Source organism: Coloeus monedula (genome assembly GCF_965178545.1).
Source record: "Coloeus monedula genome assembly, chromosome: 39".
NCBI classification, from domain to species: Eukaryota; Metazoa; Chordata; class Aves; order Passeriformes; family Corvidae; genus Coloeus; species Coloeus monedula.
In genome coordinates this window covers 856,370-874,665 of record NC_138819.1, presented here as the reverse complement: position 1 = coordinate 874,665, position 18,296 = coordinate 856,370, and the positions used below count along the sequence as shown (strand labels likewise).

The following is an 18,296-nucleotide window of genomic DNA, read 5'->3' as shown; positions in this document are numbered from 1 at the left end:
GGAGGGCACTGGGAGGCACTGGAGGGCACTGGGAGGCACTGGGAGGGGCACTGGGCCAGACTGGGAGGCACTGGGAGGGGCACTGGGAGGCACTGGGAGGCACTGGAGGGCACTGGGGGGCACTGGGAGGCACTGGGAGGGACTGGGAGGCACTGGGAGGCACTGGGGGAGCGGACTGAGGACTCCGAGATAAATTTGGGGGGGTTTTGGGGGGTCCCGACTGACCCCACCCCCCCCCAGGGAGCCCCTTCTCGGTGAAGGTGACGGGCGAGGGGCGGCTGCGGGAGAGCATCACCCGGCGGCGCCGCGCCCCCCCCGAGGCCAGCGTGGGCACCCCCTGCGACCTCAGCCTCAAAATGCCCGGTGAGCGGCCCGGGGGGGTCCGGGGGGATCCCTGGAGGGGTCCTGGAGGGGTTCTGGGGGTTCCTGGGGGGGTTCCTGGGGGGTTCTGGGCGGGTCCTGGGGGGTTCTGGGGGGTTCTGGAGGGGTCCTGGGGGGGTTCTGGGGGGTTCCTGGGGGGGTTCTGGGGGGTTTCTGGGGGTGTCCTGAGTGGTTCTGGGGGATCCTGGGGGGTCCTGGGGGGGTCCCTGGAGGGGTCCTGGGGGGGTCCTGAGTGGTCCTGGGTGGGTCCTGAGTGGTCCTGGGTGGGTCCTGGGGGGTCCTGGGGGCGGTTCTGGGGGGTCCTGGAGGGGTCCTGGGCGGGTTCTGGGGGGGTCCTGGGGGGGTTCTGGGGGGTTTCTGGGGGTGTCCTGAGTGGTTCTGGGGGATCCTGGGGGGTTCTGGAGGGTCCTGGGGGGTTCTGGGGGTGTCCTGGGGGGGTCCTGGGGGGTTCTGGGGGTGTTCTGGGGGGGTCCCTGGAGGGTCCTGGGGGGGTCCTGAATGGTCCTGGGCGGGTCCTGGGGGGTTCTGGGGGTGTCCTGGGGGGGTCCTGGGGGGGTCCTGAGTGGTCCTGGGTGGGTCCTGAGTGGTCCTGGGTGGGTCCTGGGGGGTTCTGGAGGGGTCCTGGGGGGGTTCTGGGGGGGTTCTGGGGGTGTCCTGAGTGGTTCTGGGGGATCCTGGGGGGTTCTGGGGGTGTTCTGGGGGGGTCCCTGGAGGGTCCTGGGGGGTCCTGAATGGTCCTGGGGGGGTCCTGGGGGGTTCTGGGGGTGTCCTGGGGGCGGTTCTGGGGTGTTCTGGGGGGGTCCCTGGAGGGTCCTGGGGGGGTTCTGGGGGGGTCCCAGGGGGGTTCTGGGGGATCCTGGGGGGTTCTGGAGGGTCCTGGGGGGTTCTGGGGGTGTCCTGGGGGGGTCCTGGGGGGTTCTGGGGGTGTTCTGGGGGGGTCCCTGGAGGGTCCTGGGGGGGTCCTGGGGGGGTCCTGGGGGGTTCTGGGGGTGTCCTGGGGGCGGTTCTGGGGTGTTCTGGGGGGGTCCCTGGAGGGTCCTGGGGGGTCCTGGAGGGGTTCTGGGGGGGTTCTGGGGCAGTCCCAGGGGGGTCCTGGGGGGGTCCTGAGTGGTCCTGGGCGGGTCCTGGGGGGTTCTGGAGGGTCCGGGGGGGGTTCTGGGGGTGTCCTGGGGGCGGTTCTGGGGGGGTCCCTGGAGGGGTCCTGGGGGGTTCCTGGGGGTGTCCTGGGGGGGTTCTGGGGGGCTCCTGGGGAGGTCCTGAGTGGTCCTGGGGGGTTCTGGAGGGTCCGGGGGGGGTTCTGGGGGTGTCCTGGGGGGGTTCTGGGGGTGTCCTGGGGGCGGTTCTGGGGTGTTCTGGGGGGGTCCCTGGAGGGTCCTGGGGGGTCCTGAGTGGTCCTGGGGGGTTCTGGGGGTGTCCTGGGGCAGTCCCAGGGAGGTCCTGGGGGGGTCCTGAATGGTCCTGGGGGGTTCTGGAGGGTCTGGGGGTGTCCTGGGGGGGTTCTGGGGGGGTTCTGGGGCAGTCCCAGGGGGGTCCAGGGGGGGTCCTGAGTGGTCCTGGGGGGTTCTGGAGGGGTCCTGGGGGGGTTCTGGGGGGTCCTGGGGGGTCCCCAGAGGGGCCAGAGTGGGGGGATCACCCCCCCCCCCCCCCCCCCCCATTAACCCAGCGGCCCCTCCGGCCCCGGAGCTCTCGGTGCTGAGGTGACGTGGGACACACAGGGATGGCTTTTCCCCCCAAATAACCCCTTTTTTACCCAAATAACCCCATTTTCCCCCCATTTTCCCCCAGAACTCTCGGTGTCCAAGGTGACCACCCAGGTGACCGGTCCCACATGGGACACACAGGGACATTTTCCCCATTTTTCCCCTAAATAACCCCATTTTCCCCCATTTTCCCCCCAGAGCTGTCTGTGCCCGAGGTGACGGCGCAGGTGACCGGTCCCACATGGGACATTTTCCCCAGTTTTGCCCTAAATAACCCCATTTTTACCCATTTCTCCCCATTTCTCCCCCAGAACTCTCGGTGTCCAAGGTGACCGCGCAGGTGACCGGTCCCACATGGGACACATGGGGACATTTTACCCCAAATAACCCCATTTTTGCCCTAAATAACCCCATTTTCCCCCATTTTCCCCCCAGAGCTGTCCGTGTCCGAGGTGACGGCGCAGGTGACCGGTCCCACATGGGACATTTTCCCCTAAATAACCCCATTTTTACCCTTTTCTCCCCATTTCTGCCCCAGAGCTCTCGCTGTCCGAGGTGACCGCCCAGGTGACACACAGGGACATTTTCCCCTAAATAACCCCATTTTTACCCATTTCTCCCCATTTCTCCCCCCAGAGCTCTCGGTGTCCGACGTGACCGCACATGGGACACACAGGGACATTTTCCCCATTTTTGCCCTAAATAACCCCATTTTCCCCCATTTTCCCCCCAGAGCTGTCTGTGCCCGAGGTGACCGCGCAGGTGACCGGTCCCACATGGGACATTTTCCCCATTTTTGCCCTAAATAACCCCATTCCTCCCCGTTTTCCCCCCAGAGCTCTTGGTGTCCGAGGTGACCGCGCAGGTGACACACAGGGACATTTTCCCCTAAATAACCCCATTTTTACCCATTTCTCCCCATTTTCCCCCCAGAGCTCTCGGTGTCCGAGGTGACCACCCAGGTGACCGGTCCCACATGGGACACACAGGGACATTTTCCCCATTTTTGCCCTAAATAACCCCATTTCTCCCCATTTTCCCCCCAGATCTGTCCGTGCCCAAGGTGACGGCGCAGGTGACCGGTCCCACATGGGACATTTTCCCCTAAATAACCCCATTTTTACCCTTTTCTCCCCATTTCTCCCCCAGAGCTCTCGCTGTCCGAGGTGACCGCGCAGGTGACACACAGGGACATTTTCCCCTAAATAACCCCATTTTTACCCTTTTCTCCCCATTTCTCCCCCAGAGCTCTCGCTGTCCGAGGTGACCGCCCAGGTGACACACACGGACATTTTCCCCTAAATAACCCCATTTTTACCCATTTCTCCCCATTTCTCCCCCAGAACTCTCCGTGTCCGAGGTGACGGCGCAGGTGACCGGTCCCTCGGGCCAGCCGGTGGCCGCGCAGGTGCTGCCGGGCGCGGGGGGCACGGTGGGCGTTCGCTTCGTGCCGCAGGAGACGGGCGCGCACCGCGTCAGCGTCAAGGACCGCGGGCAGCACGTGCCCGGCAGCCCCTTCCAGTTCACCGTGGGACCCCTGGGAGAGGGGGGACCCCACAAAGTCCGCGCCGGGGGGCCGGGGCTGGAGCGCGCCGAGGCCGGGACCCCCGGTGAGAGCCCCGCGGGGTCAGCGCGAGCCGAAAATATCGGGGGGGGGGGGGAGCCTAAAAACGGCGGGGGGAGCCTAAAAATATCGGGGGGAACCCTAAAGTATCAGGGGAATCCTATAAACCTGAGCGGGACCCTAAAAACGTCAGCGGGACCCCAGAAAGCTGAGCGGGACCCTAAAAACGGCAGGGGGAGGCTAAAAAAGGCAGCGGGATCCTAAAATATCGGGGGACCCCAAAAACGTCAGCGGGACCCTAAAAATATCGGGGGAACCCTAAAGTATCAGGGGAATCCTATAAACCTGAGCGGGACCCTAAAAACGGCAGGGGGACCCTAAAAACGTCAGCGGGAGCCTAAAAAAATCGGGGGGAACCTAAAATACCAGGGGAACCCTAAAACGTCAGGGGAACCCTAAAATATCAGGGGAACCCTATAAACCTGAGCGGGACCCTAAAGACGTCAGGGGGACCCTAAAAACGGCAGCGGGACCCTAAAAAAATCGGGGGGAACCCTAAAATGTCAGGGGAATCCTATAAACCTGAGCAGGACCCTAAAAACGGCAGGGGGAGGCTAAAAAAGGCAGCGGGATCCTAAAATATCGGGGGGAACCCCAAAAACGTCAGCGGGACCCTAAAAATATCGGGGGAACCCTAAAATATCAGGGGGAGCCTAAAACGTCAGGGGAACCCTAAAATATCAGGGGAATCCTATAAACCTGAGCGGGACCCTAAAAACGTCAGCGGGAGCCTAAAAAAATCGGGGGGAACCTAAAATACCAGGGGAACCCTAAAACGTCAGGGGAACCCTATAAACCTGAGTGGGACCCTAAAAACGTCAGGGGAACCCTAAAATGTCAGGGGAATCCTATAAACCTGAGCGGGACCCTAAAAACGGCAGGGGGAGCCTAAAAAAGGCAGCGGGATCCTAAAATATCGGGGGGAACCCCAAAAACGTCAGCGGGACCCTAAAAATATCAGGGGAACCCTAAAATATCAGGGGGAACCCTATAAACCTGAGCGGGACCCTAAAAACGGCAGGGGGACCCTAAAAACGGCAGCGGGAGCCTAAAAAAATCGGGGGGAACCTAAAATACCAGGGGAACCCTAAAACGTCAGGGGAACCCTAAAATATCAGGGGAACCCTATAAACCTGAGCGGGACCCTAAAGACGTCAGGGGGACCCTAAAAACGGCAGCGGGACCCTAAAAAAATCGGGGGGAACCCTAAAATGTCAGGGGAATCCTATAAACCTGAGCAGGACCCTAAAAACGGCAGGGGGAGGCTAAAAAAGGCAGCGGGATCCTAAAATATCGGGGGGAACCCCAAAAACGTCAGCGGGACCCTAAAAATATCGGGGGAACCCTAAAATATCAGTGGGACCTAAAAACGTCAGCGGGACCCTAAAAATATCGGGGGAACCCTAAAATATCAGGGGGAGCCTAAAAACGTCAGCGGGACCCTAAAAATATCGGGGGAACCCTAAAATATCAGGAGAATCCTATAAACCTGAGCGGGACCCTAAAAACGGCAGGGGGACCCCAAAAACGGCAGCGGGACCCTAAAAAAATCGGGGGGAACCCTAAAGTATCAGGGGAATCCTATAAACCTGAGCGGGACCCTAAAAACGGCAGCGGGAGCCTAAAAATATCGGGGGGAACCTAAAATACCAGGGGAACCCTAAAACGTCAGGGGAACCCTATAAACCTGAACGGGACCCTAAAAACGTCAGCGGGACCCCAGAAAGCTGAGCGGGACCCTAAAAACGGCAGGGGGAGCCTAAAAATATCAGGGGGAACCCTAAAGTATCAGGGGGAGCCTAAAACGTCAGGGGAACCCTAAAATATCAGGGGAATCCTATAAACCTGAGCGGGACCCTAAAAACGGCAGGGGGAGCCTAAAAAAGGCAGCGGGATCCTAAAATATCGGGGGGAACCCCAAAAACGTCAGCGGGACCCTAAAAATATCGGGGGAACCCTAAAATATCAGGGGGAACCCTATAAACCTGAGCGGGACCCTAAAGACGTCAGGGGGACCCTAAAAACGGCAGCGGGACCCTAAAAATATCGGGGGGAACCCTAAAATATCAGGGGAATCCTATAAACCTGAGCAGGACCCTAAAAACGGCAGGGGGAGCCTAAAAAAGGCAGCGGGATCCTAAAATATCGGGGGCAACCCCAAAAACGTCAGCGGGACCCTAAAAATATCGGGGGAACCCTAAAATAACAGGGGGAGCCTAAAACGTCAGGGGAACCCTAAAATATCAGGGGAATCCTATAAACCTGAGCGGGACCCTAAAAACGGCAGGGGGACCCTAAAAATATCGGGGGGAACCCTAAAATATCAGGAGAATCCTATAAACCTGAGCGGGACCCTAAAAACGTCAGCGGGAGCCTAAAAAAATCGGGGGGAACCTAAAATACCAGGGGAACCCTAAAACGTCAGGGGAACCCTAAAATGTCAGGGGAACCCTATAAATCTGAGTGGGACCCTAAAAACGTCAGGGGAACCCTAAAATGTCAGGGGAACCCTATAAACCTGAGCGGGACCCTAAAAACGGCAGGGGGACCCCAAAAAGCTGAGCGGGACCCTAAAAACGGCAGGGGGAGCCTAAAAAAGGCAGCGGGATCCTAAAATATCGGGGGGAACCCCAAAAACGTCAGCGGGACCCTAAAAATATCAGGGGAACCCTAAAATATCAGGGGGAACCCTATAAACCTGAGCAGGACCCTAAAAACGGCAGCGGGAGCCTAAAAATATCGGGGGAACCCTAAAGTATCAGGGGAACCCTAAAACGTCAGGGGAACCCTAAAATATCAGGGGGAATCCTATAAACCTGAGCGGGACCCTAAAAACGGCAGGGGGAGCCTAAAAAAGGCAGCGGGACCCTAAAATATCGGGGGGAACCCTAAAATATCAGGGGAACCCTATAAACCTGAGCGGGACCCTAAAAACGTCAGGGGGACCCCAAAAACGGCAGCGGGACCCTAAAAAAATCGGGGGAACCCTAAAATATCAGGAGAATCCTATAAACCTGAGCAGGACCCTAAAAACGGCAGGGGGAGGCTAAAAAAGGCAGCGGGATCCTAAAATATCGGGGGGAACCCCAAAAACGTCAGCGGGACCCTAAAAATATCGGGGGAACCCTAAAATATCAGGGGAAGCCTAAAACGTCAGGGGAACCCTAAAATATCAGGGGGAATCCTATAAACCTGAGCGGGACCCTAAAAACGGCAGGGGGAGGCTAAAAACGGCAGCGGGATCCTAAAATATCGGGGGGAACCCCAAAAACGTCAGCGGGACCCTAAAAATATCAGGGGAACCCTAAAATATCAGGGGGAACCCTATAAACCTGAGCGGGACCCTAAAAACGTCAGGGGAACCCTAAAATGTCAGGGGAATCCTATAAACCTGAGCAGGACCCTAAAAACGGCAGCGGGAGCCTAAAATATCAGGGGGAACCCTATAAACCTGAGCGGGACCCTAAAAATGTCAGGGGGAACCCTAAAATATCAGGGGAATCCTATAAACCTGAGCGGGACCCTAAAAACGTCAGGGGAACCCTAAAATATCAGGGGAACCCTATAAACCTGAGCGGGACCCTAAAGACGTCAGGGGGACCCTAAAAACGGCAGCGGGACCCTAAAAAAATCGGGGGGAACCCTAAAGTATCAGGGGAATCCTATAAACCTGAGCAGGACCCTAAAAACGGCAGGGGGAGGCTAAAAAAGGCAGCGGGACCCTAAAATATCGGGGGGAACCCCAAAAACGTCAGCGGGACCCTAAAAATATCGGGGGAACCCTAAAATAACAGGGGAATCCTATAAACCTGAGCGGGACCCTAAAAACGGCAGGGGGACCCCAAAAAGCTGAGCGGGACCCTAAAAATATCAGTGGGACCTTAAAACATCAGGGGAACCCTAAAATATCAGCGGGACCCCAAAAAGCTGAGTGGGACCCTAAAACATCAGCGGGACCCTAAAAATTGAGTGGAGACCCCAAAACCGTCAGCGGGAACCCCCAAAAATGAGTGGGACCCCAAAAAATGGAGCGGGAACCCCAAAAACCTGAGCAGGGACCCCAAACCCTGCGGGGGCTTTTGGGGCCAGCGCGTCCCTGACCTCTCTGTGTCCCTTTTAGGGGAATTTATGGGGTTTTCTGTGCACTGGGGCTTTTGGGGTGGTTTTTGGGGCGGTTTTTGGGGTTTTTGAGGCGGTTTTGGGGGGTTTTGGGGCCGTTTTTGGGGTTTCTGACCCCTTTTCCCCCGTTCCCAGCCGAGTTCAGTATCTGGACGCGTGAGGCGGGCGCCGGGGGTCTCTGTGTCCTTTATAGGGGAATTTATGGGGTTTTCTGTGCACTGGGGCTTTTGGGGCCGTTTTTGGGGCCGTTTTGGGGCCATTTTTGGGGCGGTTTTTGGGGTTTTTGGGGCCGTTTTTGGGGTTTCTGACCCCTTTTCCCCCGTTCCCAGCTGAGTTCAGTATCTGGACACGCGAGGCGGGCGCCGGGGGTCTCCGTGTCCTTTATAGGGGAATTTATGGGGTTTTCTGTGCACTGGGGCTTTTGGGGCTGTTTTTGGGGCCGTTTTTGGGGTTTTTGGGGCCGTTTTTGGGGCCGTTTTTGGGGTTTTTGGGGTTTTTGGGGTGGTTTTTGGGGGTTTTTGGGGCCGTTTTTGGGGTTTCTGACCCCTTTTCCCCCGTTCCCAGCTGAGTTCAGTATCTGGACGCGCGAGGCGGGCGCCGGGGGTCTCTGTGTCCTTTATAGGGGCATTTATGGGGTTTTCTGTGCACTGGGGCTTTTGGGGCCGTTTTTGGGGCCGTTTTTGGGGTTTTTGGGGCGGTTTTGGGGGGTTTTTGGGGCGGTTTTTGGGGTTTCTGACCCCTTTTCCCCCATTCCCAGCCGAGTTCAGTATCTGGACGCGCGAGGCGAGCGCCGGGGGTCTCTGTGTCCTTTATAGGGGCATTTATGGGGTTTTCTGTGCACTGGGGCTTTTGGGGCCGTTTTTGGGGCGGTTTTGGGGGTTTTTGGGGCCGTTTTTGGGGCGGGTTTTGGGGTTTTTGGGGCGGTTTTGGGGGTTTTTGGGGCGGTTTTGGGGGTTTTTGGGGTGGTTTTTGGGGCGGTTTTGGGGGTTTTTGGGGCCGTTTTTGGGGTTTTTGGGGCCGTTTTTGGGGTTTCTGACCCCTTTTCCCCCGTTCCCAGCCGAGTTCAGTATCTGGACGCGCGAGGCGGGCGCCGGGGGTCTCTGTGTCCTTTATAGGGGAATTTATGGGGTTTTCTGTGCACTGGGGCGGTTTTGGGGGTTTTTGGGGCCGTTTTTGGGGTGGTTTTTGGGGTTTTTGGGGCGGTTTTTGGGGTTTCTGACCCCTTTTCCCCCGTTCCCAGCTGAGTTCAGTATCTGGACGCGCGAGGCGGGCGCCGGGGGTCTCTGTGTCCTTTATAGGGGAATTTATGGGGTTTTCTGTGCACTGGGGCGGTTTTGGGGGTTTTTGGGGCCGTTTTTGGGGTGGTTTTTTGGGGTTTTTGGGGCCGTTTTTGGGGTTTCTGACCCCTTTTCCCCCGTTCCCAGCCGAGTTCAGTATCTGGACGCGCGAGGCGGGCGCCGGGGATCTCTCCATCGCCGTCGAGGGTCCCAGCAAGGCCGAGATCGCCTTCGAGGATCGCAAGGACGGATCCTGCGGGGTCTCCTACGTGGTGCAGGAGCCCGGTACGGGGTTTTGGGGGTTTTTATGGGGTTTTGGGGGTTTTTATGGGGTTTTATGGGGTTTTATGGGGTTTTATGGGGTTTGGGGTCTTAAGGGGTTTGGGGGGGTTTGGGGTTTCTGGAGGGTTTTATGGGGTTGGGGGTTTTATGGGGTTTTATGGGGTTTGTGGTTTTATGGGGTTCGGGGGGTTTATGGGGTTTTTGTGGGGTTTTTATGGGGTTTGGGGTCTTATGGGCTTTGGGGGGGTTTGGGGTTTTGGGGGAGTTTGGGGTTTCTGGAGGGTTTTATGGGGTTGGGGGTTTTATGGGGTTTTATGGGGTTTGGGGTCTTAAGGGGTTTGGGGGGGTTTGGGGTTTCTGGAGGGTTTTATGGGGTTTGGGGTTTTATGGGGTTTGGGGAGGTTCGCGGTTTTTAGCGGGTTTGGGGATTTCAGAGGGGATTTGGGTTTTTGAGGGTTTTATGGGGTTTTATGGGGTTGGGGGTTTATGAGGTTTTGGGGGGTTTTATGGGGTTTTAGGGGGTTTGTGGTTTTATGGGGTTCGGGGGGTTTATGGGGTTTTTGTGGGGTTTTATGGGGTTTGGGGTCTTATGGGGTTTTTGGGGTTTTTATGGGGTTTGGGGTCTTATGGGCTTTGGGGGGGTTTGGGGTTTTGGGGGAGTTTGGGGTTTCTGGAGGGTTTTATGGGGTTGGGGGTTTATGGGGTTTTTATGGGGTTTGGGGTTTATGGGGTTTGGGGAGGTTTGCGGTTTTTAGCGGGTTTGGGGATTTCAGAGGGGATTTGGGTTTTATGGGGTTTTATGGGGTTTTATGGGGTTTTATGGGGTTTTATGGGGTTGGGGGTTTATGAGGTTTTGGGGGGTTTTATGGGGTTTTAGGGGGTTTGTGGTTTTATGGGGTTCGGGGGGTTTATGGGGTTTTTGTGGGGTTTTATGGGGTTTGGGGTTTTTATGGGGTTTTTATGGGGTTTGGGGGTTTCAGGGGAGATTTGGGGTTTTGGGGTTTTATGGGGTTTTATTGGGTCTGGGGATTTTATGAGGTTTGGGGGGGTTTGGGGTTTGGGGGCTGGTTGGGGTTTTTGGGGGGGTTTGGGGAATTTTATGGGGTTTGGGGTTTTATGGGGTTTGGGGTTTTTGGGGGGGGTTTTAGGGTTTTATGGGGTTTGGGGTTTTTGGGGGGCTTTGGGGGGCCGAGGGTGGCGTTGCTGACCTTTAACCCTGAGCGTGTCCTGGGACAGGGCTGGGTTTGGGGGGATTTTTAGGGACAAAGCGGAGTTTTAGGGTCTTTGTAGGACCAGGCAGCCATTTTTGGGGTTTTTAGGGTTTTTAGGGTTTTTTGGGGGTTTTTTTTTTGGTTTTTGGGGTCGGCAGCCCCCTCCCCTGATCCCTTTCCCCTCCCCAGCTGATCCCGAGGTGTCGGTGAAGCTCAATGGGGTCAGAACGGGGTCAGAGCGGGGTTTTAGGGGATTTAGGGTCTCTGTAGGACCAGAGGAGCCGGTTTTAGGGTTTTTTTAGGGTTTTTAGGGTTTTTTGGGGTTTTTTTGGGGGGGTTTTAGGGTTTTTGGGGTCGACAGCCCCCTCCCCTGATCCCTTTCCCCTCCCCAGCTGATCCCGAGGTGTCGGTGAAGCTCAGCGGGGTTTTAGGGGATTTAGGGTCTCTATAGGACCAGAGGAGCCGTTTTTAGGGTTTTCTTAGGGTTTCTTAGGGTTTTTTTGGGGGGTTTTGGGGGTTTTTGGGGGGTTTTTTTTTGGTTTTTGGGGTCGGCAGCCCCCTCCCCTGATCCCTTTCCCCTCCCCAGGTGATCCCGAGGTGTCGGTGAAGCTCAATGGGGTCAGAACGGGGTCAGAGTGCGGTTTTAGGGGATTTATAGGATCGGAGGAGTGGTTTTAGGGACAGATGAGAGGATTTGGGGTTTTTTTAGGGTTTTTGGGGTTTTTGGGGTCGGCAGCCCCCTCCCCTGATCCCTTTCCCCTCCCCAGCTGATCCCGAGGTGTCGGTGAAGCTCAGCGGGGTTTTAGGGGATTTAGGGTCTCTATAGGACCAGAGGAGCCGTTTTTAGGGTTTTCTTAGGGTTTCTTAGGGTTTTTTTGGGGGGTTTTGGGGGTTTTTGGGGGGGTATTTTTTTGGTTTTTGGGGTCGGCAGCCCCCTCCCCTGATCCCTTTCCCCTCCCCAGGTGATCCCGAGGAGTCGGTGAAGCTCAATGGGGTCAGAACGGGGTCAGAGCGGGGTTTTAGGGGATTTAGGGTCTCTGTAGGACCAGAGGAGCCGGTTTTAGGGTTTTTTTAGGGTTTTTAGGGTTTTTTGGGGTTTTTTTGGGGGGGTTTTAGGGTTTTTGGGGTCGACAGCCCCCTCCCCTGATCCCTTTCCCCTCCCCAGCTGATCCCGAGGTGTCGGTGAAGCTCAGCGGGGTTTTAGGGGATTTAGGGTCTCTATAGGACCAGAGGAGCCGTTTTTAGGGTTTTCTTAGGGTTTCTTAGGGTTTTTTTGGGGGGGTTTGGGGGTTTTTGGGGGGTTTTTTTTTGGTTTTTGGGGTCGGCAGCCCCCTCCCCTGATCCCTTTCCCCTCCCCAGCTGATCCCGAGGTGTCGGTGAAGCTCAATGGGGTCAGAACGGGGTCAGAGCGGGGTTTTAGGGGATTTAGGGTCTCTGTAGGACCAGAGGAGCCGGTTTTAGGGTTTTTTTAGGGTTTTTAGGGTTTTTTGGGGTTTTTTTGGGGGGGTTTTAGGGTTTTTGGGGTCGACAGCCCCCTCCCCTGATCCCTTTCCCCTCCCCAGCTGATCCCGAGGTGTCGGTGAAGCTCAGCGGGGTTTTAGGGGATTTAGGGTCTCTATAGGACCAGAGGAGCCGTTTTTAGGGTTTTCTTAGGGTTTCTTAGGGTTTTTTTGGGGGGTTTTGGGGGTTTTTGGGGGGTTTTTTTTTGGTTTTTGGGGTCGGCAGCCCCCTCCCCTGATCCCTTTCCCCTCCCCAGGTGATCCCGAGGTGTCGGTGAAGCTCAATGGGGTCAGAACGGGGTCAGAGTGCGGTTTTAGGGGATTTATAGGATCGGAGGAGTGGTTTTAGGGACAGATGAGAGGATTTGGGGTTTTTTTAGGGTTTTTGGGGTTTTTGGGGTCGGCAGCCCCCTCCCCTGATCCCTTTCCCCTCCCCAGCTGATCCCGAGGTGTCGGTGAAGCTCAGCGGGGTTTTAGGGGATTTAGGGTCTCTATAGGACCAGAGGAGCCGTTTTTAGGGTTTTCTTAGGGTTTCTTAGGGTTTTTTTGGGGGGTTTTGGGGGTTTTTGGGGGGTTTTTTTTTGGTTTTTGGGGTCGGCAGCCCCCTCCCCTGATCCCTTTCCCCTCCCCAGGCGATTACGAGGTGTCGGTGAAGTTCAACGACGAGCACATCCCCGAGAGCCCGTTCGTGGTGCCGGCCTCGGCCCCGAGCGACGCCGCGCGGCGTTTGACTGTTTCGAGCCTTCAGGTGAGGCACCTGGAGACCCCGAAAACCCCAAAAACAACCCCAAAACAACCCCAAAACAACCCAAAACGACCCAAAACAAACCCAAAACGACCCCAAACAACCCAAAACGACCCCAAAACAACCCAAAACAACCCCAAAGCGCCGCCGCCGAACCCCCCCGCGCCGGGCAGGCGAGGCCAGCGCAGCCCTCGGGGGCTGGGGTTGGGGTTTTTGGGGTGCTCAGCTCAGTTTTGGGGTCCAGAGCTCAGATTTGGGGTCCATAGCTCAGTTTTTGGGGTGCTCAGCCCGGGTTTTAGGGGTTTTGAGCAGATTTTGGGGTCCTTAGCTCAGTTTTGGGGTGCTCAGCCTGGTTTTGGGGTCCGAAGCTCAGGTTTTGGGGTCCGTAGGTCAATTCTGGGGTCCATAACTCAGGTTTTGGGGTGCTCAGCCCAGATTTTGGGGTGCTCAGCCCAGTTTTTAGGGGTTTTGAGCGGATTTTGGGGTCCGTAGCTCAGTTCTGGGGTGCACAGCTCAGTTTTTGGGGTGCTCAGCCCGGATTTTGGGGGTTTTGAGCAGATTTTGGGGTCCTTAGCTCAGTTTTGGGGTGCTCAGCCTGGTTTTGGGGTCCGGAGCTCAGTTTTTGGGGTCCATAGCTCAATTCTGGGATCCGTAACTCAGTTTTTGGGGTGCTCTGCCCGGCTTTTGGGGGTTTTGAGCGGATTTTGGGGTCCATAGCTCAGTTCTGGGGTGCACAGCTCAGTTTTTGGGGTGCTCAGCCCGGATTTTGGGGGTTTTGAGCAGTTTTTGGGGTCCATAGCTCCGTTTTTGGGGTTCATAGCTCAGTCCTGGGGTGCTCAGCCCAGCTTTCGGGGTGCTCAGCTCAGTTTTGGGGTCCAGAGCTCAGTTTTTGGGGTGCTCAGCTCCGTTTGTGGGGTTTTTAAGCAGATTTTGGGGTCCATAGCTCAGTGTTTGGGGTGCTCAGCTCAGTTTTGGGGTCCATAGCTCAGTTTTGGGGTCCATAGCTCCGTTTTTGGGGTGCTCAGCCTGGTTTTGGGGTCCATAGCTCAGTTTTTGGGGTGCTCAGCCCAGTTTTGGGGTCCATAGCTCAGTTTTGGGGTCCATAGCTCAGTTTTTGGGGTCCATAGCTCAGTTTTTGGGGTCCATAGCTCAGTTTTTGGGGTGCTCAGCCCGTTTTTGGGGTGCTCAGCCCGGTTTTGGGGTCAATAGCTCAGTTTTTGGGGTCCATAGCTCAGTTTTGGGGTCCATAGCTCAGTTTTGGGGTCCATAGCTCAGTTTTGGGGTCCATAGCTCAGTTTTTGGGGTGCTCTGCCCGTTTTTGGGGTCCCTGCGCCGGCCGTGCCCCCCGGGGTCTCTCTCGTGTCTCCGCTAAAGGCTTTGAACAGTGGGGGGGCCGGGGGGGCTTTAACGGGACCCAGCGGCCCCCAAAAAACTCCCAACCCCCAAATTTTGGGGGTCCCGGGGCCCCCCGCTGGCTCCCGTTAAACCCCCCCCCCCCAAAGGTAAGTGGGGTACGGGGGGGTCCCCAAAATCCCCCCCATCCCCTCCCCCAATGATTTGGGGGGGATTTTGGGGCTCCTTTGGGGGATTTTTGGGGATTTTTGGGGCTCCTTTGGGGGATTTTTGGGGCTCCTTTGGGGGTTTTTGGGGCTCCTTTGGGGGATTTTTGGGGTTTTTGGGGCTCCTTTTGGGGGATTTTGGGGGTTTTTGGGGCTCCTTTGGGGGATTTTGGGGCTCCTTTGGGGGATTTTGGGGGATTTTGGGGCTCCTTTGGGGGATTTTTGGGGCTCCTTTGGGGTTTTTGGGGCTCCTTTGGGGGATTTTGGGGCTCCTTTGGGGGATTTTGGGGATTTTTGGGGCTCCTTTGGGGGATTTTTGGGGCTCCTTTGGGGGATTTTGGGTTTTTTGGGGGCTCCTTTTGGGGGATTTTTGGGGGTTTTTGGGGCTCCTTTGGGGGATTTTTGGGGTTTTTTGGGGGATTTTTTGGGGTTTTTGGGGGCTCCTTTGGGGGATTTTTGGGGCTCCTTTGGGGTTTTTGGGGCTCCTTTGGGGGATTTTGGGGCTCCTTTGGGGGATTTTGGGGATTTTTGGGGCTCCTTTGGGGGATTTTTGGGGCTCCTTTGGGGGATTTTGGGTTTTTTGGGGGCTCCTTTTGGGGGATTTTGGGGCTTTTGGGGCTCCCTTGGGGGATTTTTGGGGTTTTTGGGGCTCCTTTGGGGGATTTTTGGGGCTCCTTTGGGGGATTTTTGGGGTTTTTTGGGGGATTTTTTGGGGTTTTTGGGGGCTCCTTTGGGGGATTTTGGGGGCTCCTTTGGGGTTTTTTGGGGCTCCTTTGGGGGATTTTGGGGATTTTTGGGGCTCCTTTGGGGGATTTTGGGGGCTCCTTTGGGGGATTTTTGGGGCTCCTTTGGGGGATTTTGGGGGTTTTGGGGGGATTTTGGGGGTTTTTGGGGCTCCTTTGGGGGATTTTTTGGGGTTTTTTGGGGGCTCCTTTGGGGGATTTTGGGGATTTTTGGGGCTCCTTTTGGGGGATTTTTGGGGGATTTTGGGCTCCTTTGGGGGATTTTTGGGGCTCCTTTGGGGGATTTTGGGGGTTTTGGGGGGATTTTGGGGGTTTTTGGGGCTCCTTTGGGGGATTTTTTGGGGTTTTTTGGGGGCTCCTTTGGGGGATTTTTGGGGTTTTTTGGGGCTCCTTTGGGGGATTTTGGGGCTCCCTTGGGGGATTTTTGGGGTTTTTTGGGGGGATTTTGGGGGTTTTTGGGGCTCCTTTGGGGGATTTTTTGGGGTTTTTTGGGGCTCCCTTGGGGGATTTTGGGGATTTTTGGGGCTCCTTTTGGGGGATTTTTGGGGTTTTTTTGGGGCTCCTTTGGGGGATTTTGGGGGTTTTTTGGGGCTCCTTTGGGGGATTTTTGGGGCTCCTTTGGGGGATTTTTGGGGCTCCTTTGGGGGATTTTTGGGGTTTTTTGGGGGATTTTTTGGGGTTTTTGGGGGCTCCTTTGGGGGATTTTGGGGGCTCCTTTGGGGTTTTTTGGGGCTCCTTTGGGGGATTTTGGGGGATTTTGGGGCTCCTTTGGGGGATTTTGGGGCTCCTTTGGGGGATTTTTGGGGTTTTTTGGGGGATTTTTTGGGGTTTTTGGGGGCTCCTTTGGGGGATTTTTGGGGCTCCTTTGGGGGATTTTGGGGATTTTTGGGGCTCCTTTTGGGGGATTTTTGGGGGTTTTTGGGCTCCTTTGGGGGATTTTTGGGGCTCCTTTGGGGGATTTTGGGGGTTTTGGGGGGATTTTGGGGGTTTTTGGGGCTCCTTTGGGGGATTTTTTGGGGTTTTTTGGGGGCTCCTTTGGGGGATTTTTGGGGTTTTTTGGGGCTTCTTTGGGGGATTTGGGGGGTTTTTGGGGCTCCTTTGGGGGATTTTGGGTTTTTTGGGGGCTCCTTTTGGGGGATTTTGGGGCTTTTGGGGCTCCCTTGGGGGATTTTTGGGGTTTTTTGGGGCACCTTTGGGGGATTTTGGGGATTTTTGGGGCTCCTTTTGGGGATTTTGGGGCTCCTTTGGGGGATTTTTGGGGCTCCTTTGGGGGATTTTGGGGCTCCTTTGGGGGATTTTGGGTTTTTTGGGGGCTCCTTTTGGGGGATTTTGGGGCTTTTGGGGCTCCCTTGGGGGATTTTGGGGATTTTTGGGGCTCCTTTTGGGGGATTTTGGGGGTTTTTGGGGCTCCTTTGGGGGATTTTTGGGGTTTTTGGGGCTCCTTTGGGGGATTTTTGGGGCTCCTTTGGGGGATTTTGGGGATTTTTGGGGCTCCTTTTGGGGGATTTTTGGGGGTTTTTGGGGCTCCTTTGGGGGATTTTTGGGGCTCCTTTGGGGGATTTTGGGGCTCCTTTGGGGGATTTTTGGGGTTTTTGGGGCTCCTTTTGGGGGATTTTTGGGGGATTTTTGGGGCTCCTTTGGGGGATTTTGGGGGTTTTGGGGGGATTTTTGGGGGTTTTTGGGGGATTTTGGGGCTCCTTTGGGGGATTTTGGGGGTTTTTGGGGCTCCTTTGGGGGATTTTTGGGGCTCCTTTGGGGGATTTTTTTGGGTTTTTTGGGGCTCCTTTGGGGGATTTTTGGGGTTTTTTGGGGCTCCTTTGGGGTTTTTTGGGGCTCCTTTGGGGGTTTTTTGGGGCTCCTTTGGGGGATTTTGGGGCTCCTTTGGGGGATTTTGGGGGTTTTTGGGCCTCCTTTGGGGGATTTTTGGGGCTCCTTTGGGGGATTTTGGGGCTCCTTTGGGGGATTTTTGGGGCTCCTTTGGGGGATTTTGGGGTTTTTGGGGGCTCCTTTTGGGGGATTTTGGGGCTTTTGGGGCTCCCTTGGGGGATTTTTGGGGTTTTTTGGGGCTCCTTTGGGGGATTTTTGGGGTTTTTTGGGGCTCCTTTGGGGGATTTTGGGGCTCCTTTGGGGGATTTTGGGTTTTTTGGGGGCTCCTTTTGGGGGATTTTGGGGGATTTTGGGGCTCCTTTGGGGGATTTTTGGGGCTCCTTTGGGGGATTTTTGGGGCTTCTTTGGGGGATTTTGGGGGATTTTGGGGCTCCTTTGGGGGATTTTGGGTTTTTTGGGGGCTCCTTTGAGGGATTTTGGGTTTTTTGGGGGCTCCTCTGGGGGATTTTTGGGGCTCCTTTGGGGGATTTTGGGTTTTTTGGGGGCTCCTTTTGGGGGATTTTGGGGCTTTTGGGGCTCCTTTGGGGGATTTTGGGGCTCCTTTGGGGGATTTTTGGGGTTTTTTGGGGCTCCTTTGGGGGATTTTGGGGGATTTTGGGGCTCCTTTGGGGGATTTTTTTGGGGCTTCTTTGGGGGATTTTGGGGCTTTTGGGGCTCCTTTGGGGGATTTTGGGGCTCCTTTGGGGGATTTTGGGGGATTTTGGGGCTCCTTTGGGGGATTTTTGGGGCTTCTTTGGGGGATTTTGGGTTTTTTGGGGGCTCCTTTTGGGGGATTTTTGGGGCTTTTGGGGCTCCCTTGGGGGATTTTTGGGGTTTTTTTGGGGGGGTTGAAATCCCAAAGCTGGGATTTGGGGGTGTCCAACCCCGCTGGGATTTTGGGGGGATTTGGGGCATTTTTGGGGGTTCCCCTCCCCCCCCAATACAATTTTTGGGGTGCAACTTTTGGGGTTTTTCCACCCTCCCCTCCCCCAGCTTGGGGGTTTTTTTGGGGCCCCCTGGGCGTTTTTTGGGGTCAAATTTTGGGGTGCTCCCAAAATCTCCCAGTTTGGGGTTTTGGGGGGATTTTGGGGTTTTTTGGGGATTTTGGGGGGGTTTTGGTTTCTTTGGGGGGGATTTTTGGGGGTTTTTTGGGGGATTTTTGGGTTTTTTGGGGGTTTTTGGGGGGGGGTTTGGGGCATTTTTTGAGGGATTTTTGGGTTTTTTGGGGGGTTTTCTGGGGGGGATTTTTGGGGGTTTTTTGGGGGGATTTTTGGGTTTTTTGGGGGTTTT

General features: G+C 56.0%; 1 protein-coding gene across 1 annotated transcript in view; it reads left to right on the top strand.

Moving 5' to 3' along the window:
- The window catches only part of FLNA (filamin A), a 114,792-nt gene that overhangs the window by 78,781 nt on the left and 17,715 nt on the right, over positions 1-18,296 (top strand). Inside the window, exons 38-41 of the mRNA XM_082300400.1 lie at positions 241-363; positions 3,425-3,691; positions 9,249-9,386; positions 12,726-12,841. Of these exons, the coding sequence (XP_082156526.1) occupies positions 241-363; positions 3,425-3,691; positions 9,249-9,386; positions 12,726-12,841 (644 nt within the window). The remainder of the gene's footprint in view (positions 1-240; positions 364-3,424; positions 3,692-9,248; positions 9,387-12,725; positions 12,842-18,296) is intronic.